The 12,651-nt window shown below is 40.5% G+C and overlaps 1 protein-coding gene across 1 annotated transcript in view; it reads right to left on the reverse strand.

The window, feature by feature from the left end:
- CEP120 (centrosomal protein 120) overlaps positions 1-12,651 on the reverse strand; it is a 340,556-nt gene that overhangs the window by 208,414 nt on the left and 119,491 nt on the right. The window contains exons 12-14 of the mRNA XM_053701613.1: positions 6,190-6,286; positions 5,953-6,099; positions 4,084-4,173 (exon numbers count right to left, since the gene is read on the reverse strand). Of these exons, the coding sequence (XP_053557588.1) occupies positions 4,084-4,173; positions 5,953-6,099; positions 6,190-6,286 (334 nt within the window). The remainder of the gene's footprint in view (positions 1-4,083; positions 4,174-5,952; positions 6,100-6,189; positions 6,287-12,651) is intronic.

The raw sequence follows: 12,651 nt of genomic DNA on the forward strand, positions 1-12,651 counted from the left end.
CCTGAACTAAACGATGGTGATCTGACCACCACGTCAGAGAGTGTCGTACAATCTGTTTTAAAGATATTAATTGAGATATCTTTGTGTAATCCCTGCACCACTGGTTCAGCATACAGAGCTGAAGAGGTCGCATGTGAAAACGAGCAAAGGGGATCGCGTCCGATGCAGCAGTCATAAGACCTAGAATTTAAATGCATAAGGCTACCGAAGGGAATGATTGTGACTGAAGGTTTCGACAAGCTGAGATCAATTTTAGACGTCTCTTGTCTGTTAGAGACAGAGTCATGGACACTGAATCTATCTGGAAACCTAAAAAGGTTACTTTTGTCTGAGGAATCAATGAACTTTTCGGTAAATTGATCCTCCAACCATGACTTTGAAGAAACAACACAAGTCGATTCGTATGAGATTCTGCTAAATGTGAAGACTGAGCAAGTACCAAGATATCGTCCAAATAAGGAAATACCACAATACCCTGTTCTCTGATGACAGACAGAAGGGCACCGAGAACCTTTGTAAAAATTCTTGGAGCTGTTGCTAGGCCAAACGGCAGAGCCACAAACTGGTAATGCTTGTCTAGGAAAGAGAATCTCAGAAACTGATGAATCGGAATATGCAGATATGCATCCTGTAAATCTATTGTGGACATATAATGCCCTTGCTGAACAAAAGGCAGGATAGTCCTTACAGTTACCATTTTGAATGTTGGTATCCTTACATAACGATTCAATATTTTTAGATCCAGAACTGGTCTGAAGGAATTCTCCTTCTTTGGTACAATGAAGAGATTTGAATAAAACCCCAGCCCCTGTTCCAGAACTGGAACTGGCATAATTACTCCAGCCAACTCTAGATCTGAAACACATTTCAGAAATGCTCGAGCCTTCGCTGGGTTACTGGGACACGGGAAAGAAAAAATCTCTTTGCAGGAGGCCTTATCTTGAAGCCAATTCTGTACCCTTCTGAAACAATGTTCTGAATCCAAAGATTGTGAATTGAATTGATCCAAATTTCTTTGAAAAAACGTAATCTGCCCCCTACCAGCTGGGCTGGAATGAGGGCCGCACCTTCATGTGGACTTGGGAGCTGGCTTTGGTTTTCTAAAAGGCTTGGATTTATTCCAGACTGGAGATGGTTTCCAAACTGATACCGCTCCTGTGGATGAAGGATCAGGCTTTTGTTCCTTATTGTGACGAAAGGAACGAAAACGATTATTAGACCTAAATTTACCTTTAGATTTTTTATCCTGTGGTAAAAAAGTTCCTTTCCCTCCAGTAACAGTTGAGATAATAGAATCCAACTGAGAACCAAATAATTTATTACCCTGGAAAGAAAGGGAAAGCAAAGTTGACTTAGAAGACATATCAGCATTCCAAGTTTTAAGCCATAAAGCTCTTCTAGCTAAAATAGCTAGAGACATATACCTGACATCAACTCTAATGATATCAAAGATGGCATAGATAGATATAGAAACATAGAAACATAGATATTGACGGCAGATAAGAGCCATAGGCCCAGCAAGTCTGCCCCACCTTACCTAACAGTATAAACTTATCTAGTTCGTAGGATAGCCCTATGCTTGTCCCATGCATTTTTAAAGTCCCCCACAGTGTTTGTTGCTACTACCTCTTGAGGAAGTTTATTCCATAAATCAATCACTCTTTCTGTAAAGAAGTGCTTCCTCAAATTACTCCTGAATCTACTACCCTTTAGCTTGAGCTCATGACCCCTTGTTCTTGAATTTTCCATTTTATGTAAAATACCCACAGCCTCAGTTTTACTAAACCCTTTAATGTACTTGAAAGTTGCTATCATATCACCTCTTTCCCTTCTCTCCTCTAAGCTATACATATTTAGGTCATTGAGCCTATCCTGGTAAGTTTTATTTTTTAGACCATGTACCATCACAAATAAAATTATTAGCATGTTGAAGAAGATTAATAATGCTATGAGAATTATGATCTGTTACTTGTTGCGCTAAAGCTTCTAACCAAAAAGTTGAAGCTGCAGCAACATCCGCTAAAGATATAGCAGGTCTAAGAAGATTACCTGAACATAAGTAAGCTTTTCTTAGAAAGGATTCAATTTTCCTATCTAAAGAATCCTTAAAAGAAGTACTATCTGCCGTAGGAATAGTAGTACGCTTAGCAAGAGTAGAGACAGCCCCATCAACCTTAGGGATTTTGTCCCAAAACTCTAATCTGTCAGATGGCACAGGATATAATTGCTTAAAACGTTTAGAAGGAGTAAATGAATTACCCAAATTATTCCATTCCCTGGAAATTACTTCAGAAATAGCATCAGGGACAGGAAAAACTTCTGGAATAACTACAGGAGATTTAAAAACCTTATTTAAACGTTTAGATTTAGTATCAAGAGGACCAGAATCCTCTATTTCTAATGCAATTAAGACTTCTTTAAGTAAAGAACGAATAAATTCCATTTTAAATAAATATGAAGATTTATCAGCATCAACCTCTGAGACAGAATCCTCTGAACCAGAAGAACCATTATCAGAATCAGAATGATGATGTTCATTTAAAAATTCATCTGAAAAATGAGAAGTTTTAAAAGACTTTTTACGTTTACTAGAAGGAGGAATAACAGACATAGCCTTCTTAATGGATTTAGAAACAAAATCTCTTATGTTAACAGGAACACTCTGAGTATTAGATGTTGACGGAACAGCAACAGGTAATGGAACATTACTAAAGGAAATATTATCTGCATTAACAAGTTTGTCATGACATTCAGTACAAACAACAGCTGGAGGAACAGATAACACAAGTTTACAGCAGATACACTTAACTTTGGTAGATCCAGCACCAGGCAGCGATTTTCCAGAAGTATCTTCTGACTCAGTGTCAATCTGGGACATCTTGCAATATGTAATAGAAAAAACAACATATAAAGCAAAATTGATCAAATTCCTTAAATGACAGTTTCAGGAATGGGAAAAAAATGCCAGTGAACAAGCTTCTGGCAACCAGAAGCAATAAATAATGAGACTTAAATAATGTGGAGACAATAGTGACGCCCAAATTTTTTAGCGCCAAAAAAGGACGCCCACATTATTTGGCGCCTAAATGCTTTTAGCGCCAAAAATGACGCTACATCCAGAAAGCCGACACTTTTGGCGCAAAAAACCGTCAAAAATGACGCAACTTCCGGCGACACGTATGACGCCGTAAACGGAAAAAAGTTTTTTGCGCCAAAATAGTCCGTGCCAACAATGACGCAATAAAATGAAGCATTTTCAGCCCCCGCGAGCCTAACAGCCCACAGGGAAAAAAGTCAAATTTAAGGTAAGAAAAAATGATTTATTCATATGCATTATCCCAAATATGAAACTGACTGTCTGAAATAAGGAACGTTGAACATCCTGAGTTAAGGCAAATAAATGTTTGAATACATATATTTAGAACTTTTATATAAAAGTGCCCAACCATAGCTTAGAGTGTCACAGAAAATAAGACTTACTTACCCCAGGACACTCATCTACATGTAGTAGAAAGCCAAACCAGTACTGAAACGAGAATCAGTAGAGGTAATGGTATATAAGAGTATATCGTCGATCTGAAAAGGGAGGTAAGAGATGAATCTCTACGACCGATAACAGAGAACCTATGAAATAGACCCCGTAGAAGGAGATCATTGAATTCAAATAGGCAATACTCTCCTCACATCCCTCTGACATTCACTGCACGCTGAGAGGAAAACCGGGCTCCAACCTGTTGCGGAGCGCATATCAACGTAGAATCTAGCACAAACTTACTTCACCACCTCCATAGGAGGCAAAGTTTGTAAAACTGATTTGTGGGTGTGGTGAGGGGTGTATTTATAGGCATTTTAAGGTTTGGGAAACTTTGCCCCTCCTGGTAGGAATGTATATCCCATACGTCACTAGCTCATGGACTCTTGCTAATTACATGAAAGAAAATGGTTTTCATGTCCCTTGAAAGGTTAAAGATTCAGCATAAGAAATGCTTACAACCCAATCACATGGCATGTTATCTTATTAAACGTCAATGGCTAATAATGAAAAATAAAAGTCTGCACTGATAATAATGTTTTAAGTTTTACCTTCTTCTTCACTAATGCTTCTCTTTCTCTGTCCCTTCGTTTCCATTCCTCTGCCAGAGCTTGCATGTGGGCCAGTTCTTTCTTTTTTAGCTATAAGGCAATAAAAAAGATGAGGGTTCCATTTACTTATTGCAATACACACACTACATACATTTAGATGCATAAACTGTTTTCTGTGCAGGGGGCAAAAGTTCACTCAATATTAAATAAAGGAAAAGCCTGATTTAATTTCAATTTCTTACTTGTTTGGGTATTCATTTATTCTGGGCGACATATTTCCCAGTAACTATAAAGTAAAAAACTGATCACATACACAATTTTATAACAACTTTAAAAGGTATATTAAACATTAAATACATGCTAGATAGAATGAAGGAAAGTTAAGCCTGAGAATAACATGTAGATGTATTTTTTTTAAAGTTTCAATAGCTTTAGTTTAAATATTGATAAAATAAGGTAAACATTTCAGTGTCTATAAAACAAAGGGAGCTGCCATGTTGTAACTTAGGTTACCTTCTCTGCTGTGGCCAGTTAGTGACAGGTATAAATAAGTAGAGTGTGCAGCCTATGTCTATAACAGTGTTCTGCACTTCCATCTCTAAAAGGAACTGAAAAGCTAATTATTTCAGAATGGAATTACAGGAAAAGGGGACAAAATAAATAACAAAAGTAAATTGCAGAGTTTTTGCAAAATTAACATGATGAATCTATGTAGGATAAGGAGTAATGTTATTCACCAAAGGCTGTATTGTTCCAGTGCTCATGTTTGAATTCAGAGAAATACATTTAAAGGCAAAAATAAAAATCTAGTTTCCCACAGATTCATAAACAATGTTTTTTTACAGCAAAAAATGATCAGCACAAAGGGCAAGCAATAGTGTTTTATGACAACGTTACAAACCCCTAATTTACTGATCTACGCACTATGTAGCATTGCCTTATAAACAGAAACACAAACTGCTACATACTACAGTGTGGGAAGGATGCTCTCCAGACTTTCTAGGGTAAATACAAAAAGCCTTAAGCTGTAAGGTAAATTACAGGAAAAACAGGATATGTAAATTATTTAAAAATGTTCTGTACTTCTTTTAACATTGAATGCCCCTTTAACGTACCATTAAATACAGTAGAAATGACATAATCAGCAAATGCATAATAAGACAATGCAAAGGCACCTAGGGCTCTAATTATCATCCAAGGGCAGACAGAGGCGGATATATCCGCCCGACTTCTCCTCTGGCGGGCAGCAATATGCTTCCCGCATTTGCCATTGCACACAAGTTCCCCTGTGCACTTGCGTGCAACCCTGCCCGCGCACAGCCAATCACTCGCGGGAACGAGCTGTCAATCTCCCAGGTCAGATGAGACCGGAGAGATTGACATTCTCCACCTAAGAGGCAAAGAACAGGGCAGGAAAGCAGTGGTCTGATGACTCCTGCTTAACAAAACCTGACTACAGGCTCGCTTGGGCGAAACTGCAGTCAAAGGGTGGAGAAGGGCTTGATAAATCAAGCCCTTAGTGTGAATTTCAAAGAAATAGATTTTTTTTTACTGACTAATTTCAGGTTTTTTTCCCCCTGCATCACTGACCACTATCAGCCAATCACAAAATTCATATACCTATACTGTGTATCTTTGCACATGTAGGAGCTGGCACCGTGGAAAGTGTTCATATTAAAAAAATGTGCACATTTAGATAAAAGAAGTGAATTGGAATGTTGATAAAAATTTCTTTTTTTCTTTAACCTTCATCTTCAGGATTATCTCTTACATTCAGTCGTTTGCTCTTACATCATCTTGGGCTGCTTCACAAGTTAAAGGTGTCTGTTTTTATAAAACACAAAAGATAGTGTGATGCAGACTACATACCTGGTTTACAAAAAGATCCTCCTGAACTTCTTTCCACATTTCCAGCTCAAGCGCAGCTTTGTATTCAAGAGTTTCTCGTGGTTTGGGAGGGGATTCTGTAATTTGTGTAGGCTGAACTGGAGGAGACATTTTTGGAGGCTCTGAACTCTGGAGACAAAAGGCAATTTTTGTGGCAGATTTAAACAACAACATTTGATAAACAAAGCACTACTGATGGGTTGTTATTCAGTTCTATACCTGAGTTGATTCTGAAACCACAACGTCCCGAATTTTCACTAAACCATAGTCCTCCAAAGATATTGTGTAAGAAAGCTCGGCAATCTTGTTCTTGGTCCTAAACAAAAGACCGATTACATTGTAATGCACAAAAAAAGAAAAAGCATAAAACTAAAAAAAAACTTAATTTTGATCTGCAGTAAAAAAACATAAAATGTATTAAAAATAAAATGTTAAAAAAAATAAAAGAATAATACGTAGATATCAGGAACGGAGATTATTTATAACTGCTTTCCTGGTTTATCTGGAGATGGAATTCTCAGCCCTTAGTTTGTGTATAAGAAGCAAATAAATCTATGTTTTAAAGTCTTGAAAACAAAACGTAATAAACAAGTCCTTAACAAACGTAATAAAAAAATAAACTAAACTAAAAAACAAAATCTTTACTTTTTAACATTTTAAATACTACTTTAACTCATAAGACATTTCTTCATGTTCTAAGATTTCAGTTTTATATTGAAAGTTGCTTTTAGAAATCTGCTTAAAATTGCATCCTCTATCTGAATCTGGGTTTAGTATCCCTTTAATTTAACACAATTATAATTATATTAGCTTGCTAAATTTATAGGTTACAATTAGGGTTGCACCTATACCATTTTTTTATGACTGAGTACAAGTACCGATACTTGTTTTCAAATACTCGCCGATACCAATTACCGATATATTTTTTTTTTATGTCATGTGACAGTTTACCAAGCACAATACAGACTAATTATTTAAGATTCCTTCTTTATAATTATAAAGGACTGTAATTCAAAAGACATAATGAAATAATAAAAAGTTCATTGAACATGTTTATAAATAAAAAATATTACAATAAAATATTAAATTTAAAGGGGTGATGCAATTGGGTTGTAGGGCTGTTATATAACATCAATCTGACATTTGTATGGAGGTTTGACTCTAAGTTGAACAGTCTTTCACTTTCCACACTACTGCATGGGGCAGAAAGATATTTTTGGGCCATCTTAGCCAGAGCTGGAAATCTGTTTTTTAAACTGCTCAGTACTTCATCGGTTTGTCTGAACAAGGTACAGTGATCTCTCCTACAATAATACAAATAACAGCAATTTGTATTGTCAGAACAGTAGTAAACAATTTTTAGTTTAGTCTCCACTCCAGTTTAAAATGAAATGGGAACATGCAGTTTGAAAAAAAACGCCACAAGATAGCATATGGGTAGGAAGTGGAGGTATCGGTTTAAGTATCGGTGCATTTGCACGAGTATAAGTACTCATGCAAATACTTGGTATCGGTACCGATACCGATACTAGTATCGGTACATCCCTAGTTACAATAGTATTCAGCACCAGTATAGAATAGGATTCTGCCATTCTGTGACCACTGACAACATGTAGATACACAAAGGAGAGACGCACTATCCAATTCTCATTCAGCTTAATTCATTTTTATTCCATAAATTAGAGGCTGTGTCCCAAAATGTATCTTCTTGTCCATATGCATTAAAAAATGGATTAAGCTGAATTTCAAACATTCACAAGCCAGGAGATTCTGGACGTCTCTCACACGATTCCCTAATAGACGTTAGTTTTGGGTAATCATTGTTGAATTCACACAACATCAATAGCATCAGTCCTGACGTTACATTTGGGCTATTTATCGACTGCTCTTGTAATGCTCGTGGGATAGTCCACTATCAGACTGATTTTGGCCAGTAGTCTTCTTATCTCGGCATTCAGCCGGAATGATTGGGGATATCAGAGCAGAGAAAGTTTGCAAGATGAGGTAGCAGTACTCACTATAGGCAGCATAGTCTTTGATGACAGCAAGCAGGGAATCAGAGGAAGGTGGTTCAAGGGTAAACCTCTAGAATGGTCAGGCAGGCAGGGTTTGGCAATGGTAAGTCAATCCAGTATATTAGGGGTTAAGCCAGCAGAGTAGTGAGACAGGAAGTCGGTTAACAATGAGGCAATCCAGTACTTTAGGGGTTAAGCAGGCAGAGTAGGTTAACAATGAGGTAGTCCTGCTTGGTCTTTTGCTACAATGAGGTAATCCAGTATACAATAACTAAGACACCCAGGAGCACACAGAGTAACACCTATACTTGGGTAGTGATAGATAGAAAGTGAGCAACTTACATAGGCACAGGATTCGCGCCACAGGAGATCCTGACCAGCTTCACAGTGCGAGGAGCGTGCAGCAATGGCTTCACAGTGCGAGGAGCGTGCAGCGATGACGTCACCACTGCACGCAACAGGAGCCGACACAGCCCTTGACAATGAGCAGGGAAACAGGCGCCGCACCCCTAGCAATGGCTAGAGCGGTGCGGCGTGACATAGCCCCCCCCCCCAAGGTTTCCCTCCAGGGACCAAAGTCGGCTTCAAAGGATGAGCAGCATGTAATCTGGCAACCAAAGATGGAGCATGCAAGACACGGGGAGGAACCCAGGAGCGATCCGCCACAGAATAACCCTTCCAATATACCAGATATTGCAGTTGTCCGCACCTGTATCTGGAGTCCAGGATCTTAGCAACCTCATATTCAGGGTCGCCATGGACCAGGAGCGGAGGAGGAGGAGTACTAAGTTGGTTATATCTATTCTTGATGTAAGGCTTGAGTAGAGAGATGTGGAAGACTGGATGTATGCGCAGGTTTTTGGGCAAAGCCACTTTGTAGGCAACAGTCTTTTCAGGACTCTGTAAGGACCGATAAACCTACGCCCTAATTTGTGACAGGGTTGACACAGACTAATATGTCAAGTAGAGACCCAAACACATTCACATACCGAAATGGCACGTACAGAAGCTCTATGATAATCAGCAAACTTCTTGTACCTAGAGACAGCTGAACATAGCTGAGGGCGAATACGTTGCCGATGAGTGGTGAGTTCAGTAATGGGTCGGTCAGCAGCAGGAACCCCAGTGGACTGAGCAGAAAGGAGGAAGACACAAGGTTGATATCCTGCTGTAGCTTGAAATGAAGAACATCGTACAGAGGAGTGCCAATGAGTGTTTCTTGCCAGCTCAGCTAGGGGTAACAACTCAGACCAGTTGGTATGGAGAGAATTGACAAAGGCTCTAAGGTAGGCCTTGAGATCCTGGTTTACTCAATCCATTGGTCTGAGGATGGTAGCCAGAACACAAGGAAACCGTGGTTCCAATCAACCATTGTCCATTGTTATGTGTGTCCATGGTTGTTTGGGAATGGACAATGGTTGGAGCAAGCACAAGTCGTGCAGGCTTTCACATAATCCTGAGCGTCAGACTTCATAGTAGGCCACCATACATGTTGGGAAAGACGTTTATAAGTCGTAGTCAAACCAGGATGTCCTGAGAGTTTACTATCATGAGCCCAGGATAGCACAGGAGTGCGTAGGTTCAGTGGTACAAAAAAAAAAAGATATCGGAAGCCACGGGAGCCCCAGGAGGTTTACTGGACTGGGCACGTTGCAGTCTTTGAAGAACGGTGGTATTCAGTTGAGCAAACACACAGGAGGGAGGTATGATGTGTTCAACAGGAGCTTCAGAGGAATCACTTGAGTGAGGAAACTGACAGGAAAGGGCGTCAGCCTTCTTGTTTTTGGTCCCAGGAAGATAAGAGACAACAAAGTTAAAAACGGGAAGAACATAAATTATGCTTACCTGATAATTTCATTTCCATCTGTATGGGAAGAGTCCACAGCTGCATTCCTTACTTGTGGGAAATAATGAACCTGGCCACCAGGAGAAGGCAAAGACACCCCAGCCAAAGGCTTAAATACCTCTGCCACTTCCTCAAAACCCCAGTCATTCTGCCGAGGGAACAAGGAACAGTAGGAGAAATATCAGGGTGAAAAAGGTGCCAGAAGAAAAAATTTCAAATTTAGGGTCGCCCATCGGAGAACACGGACGGGAACTGTGGACTCTTCCCATACAGATGGAAATTAAATTATCAGGTAAGCATAATTTATGTTTTCCATCGTAATATGGGAAGAGTCCACAGCTGCATTCCTTACTTGTGGGAAACATATACCCAAGCTCTAGAGTACACAGAATGCTAACGGGAGGGAAAAAAGAGAGGCGGACCCTAATCTGAGGGCACCACATCCTGCAAAACCTCTCTCCCGAAGGCTGCTTCAGCAGAAGCAAAAACATCAAACTTGTAAAACTTTGAAAAAAGTATGTAAGGAGAACCAGGTAGCAGCCTTACAAATTTGATCCATAGAGGCCTCATTTTTGAAGGCCCAAGAGGAAACCACTGCTCTCGTAGAATGAGCCGTAGTCCTCAGAGGAGGCTTATGTCCCGCTGTTTCTATGCTAAACCTCATACAAAAAGATAAGGAAGTCGAAGAGGCCCTCTGACCCCTACGCGTCCCGGAAAAGAGAACAAACAGAGAAAGAGGTTTGTTTAAATTCCTTCGTGGCCCGAAGATAGAACTTCAAAGCACAAACCACATCCAGAAATATGTTAAACGTTATTTCGACGAAGAAGGATTAGGACATAAGAAAGGAACCACAATCTCTTGATTGATTATGCGAATTGACACAACCTTAGGAAGAAAACCTAACTTGGTTTGTAGAACAGCCTTATCCGCATGAAAGGCCAGATAAGGAGTGACGCTTTGCAAGGCAGCAATCACAGATACTCTGCGCGTAGAAGCAATAGCCAGTAGAAAGGAAGATCTTCCTCTTGCAAATCTCTGCAAACATTTGGGATGGAAAAACCATTCTCTCTGAAAGGATTGTCTGTTGAGGAAACCCGCTTCCCAGTTGTCCACACCCGGAATGTGGATCGCCGACAGCGAACAAATGCGGGTCTCCCCCACACCAGAATCTGAGATACTTCCCTCAAAACTAGGGATCTTCTCGTTACCCCCCGATAGTTGATGTAAGCCACTGAGGATATATTGTGTGATTGGAATCTGATTAACAGCAGAGGCCAAGCCTTCAGAGCATTGTATATTGCCCAAAGATCCAAAATGAGATTAGGAGGGAGCTTTACATCCTGAGACCAGCTGCACATCCTGACAGACTCGCAACCATAGTCACAATCACCTAGGATGGTCTTGAGACAGGGGTTTCGGAGAAAACCACCAAGATAGCGATTCTCCCGATTGGTTGCCCAGAGAAATCTGTTGAGACGGATCAGAATGATCGCCGTTGTACTAGTTCAGCATGCACAGTTGTAACACTCTGAGCTGAAACCAGGCAAAGGGAATGATGTCCAAGCTGGACACCATGAGACCAATCACCTTCATACACCGAGCCACAGATGGCCTTAAGGAGATCTGGAGGGCAAAACATGTTGAAGCTATCTTGCAACGTCTCTGGTCTGTTAGAAATATTTGCATGTCTATGGAGACTATTATAGTACCCGATAATTATACCCTGGTACTTGATACAAGGGAAGAGGGGAAGAATGGACCTTATTGTCTCCATCTTAAACAAGGGGACATTTAAAAACCTGCTTAAGCACTTTAGGTCCAGAATCGGACGGAAAGTTCCCTCCTTCTCAGGGACCACGAAAAGGTTTGAATAGTATCCAAAACCTCTCACTGCGATAGGCACCGGGACAAGTATTCCTAGAGGACAGATCCCGTACATACCCCAGAAAGGCTTCCGTCCTTTCTGGTCAGGAAGACAGGAGGAATCTGCCCGTGGGTGGCTGAGACTTAAAACCTATCTTGTAACCCTGAGCTATGACCTCCAGGACCCATGGATCCTGCACGTCCCTGAACCAAGCGACTGAAAAGAGCGACATACTGCCCCCTACACGATCCAGAAGAGGACCGGGGACCGCCCATTGCTGCCGACTAAGAATCCTGTCCCACTCATTCTTAATAATGTTCGTCATCTAACTGGAGCAGGGAAGGATAAGGTACCACCCTGTCCTCAAACTGTATCCAATTTAGGAATCAAAAGTTCATCAGGCAATTTGGCCTCTGGAACCTCTGAATTTGCCAAAAACTTCCTTTAAAAGAAAGCACAAATTCCTAAACTAAAAAGTCTGGTTCCTCCGCAGCCGGAGGTTTAGAGGCAGCAGACTACGACCCAGAATGTTCATACTCTGAAGTCTCAGAAAGAACTTCATCCTCGGATAACCCTCAGTTAAATCCAATAAATTATCTGATGTACTCTGGGAAGGAGTGCAATATTTAACCTTTTGCTTGCCCTTAGCAGGGTGAGGTAAAGCATTAAAGGCCGCAGACACCGCCGCCTGAACTGCGCAGTAACGTCTGGTAAAAAAAAAAAGCCCCCTCCAGATGGAGGATCAACAATGCTACGGGAAAACTGCATGTGTAGAGATATAAGAATGTAGGGTACGCACCAAACTGGACGACAACTCCTCAGAGGTGGATGGCTCTGTGGTATCAAACATGTTTGATATTATCACATTATCAATGCATATGGAACATAATTGAGAGGGCGGAACTAAGGCCTGCTGGGGCACTCACCACCTCCAATGACCCAGACAGAGATTTAC

This window comes from Bombina bombina, chromosome 2, assembly GCF_027579735.1.
Source record: "Bombina bombina isolate aBomBom1 chromosome 2, aBomBom1.pri, whole genome shotgun sequence".
Classification (NCBI taxonomy): Eukaryota; Metazoa; Chordata; class Amphibia; order Anura; family Bombinatoridae; genus Bombina; species Bombina bombina.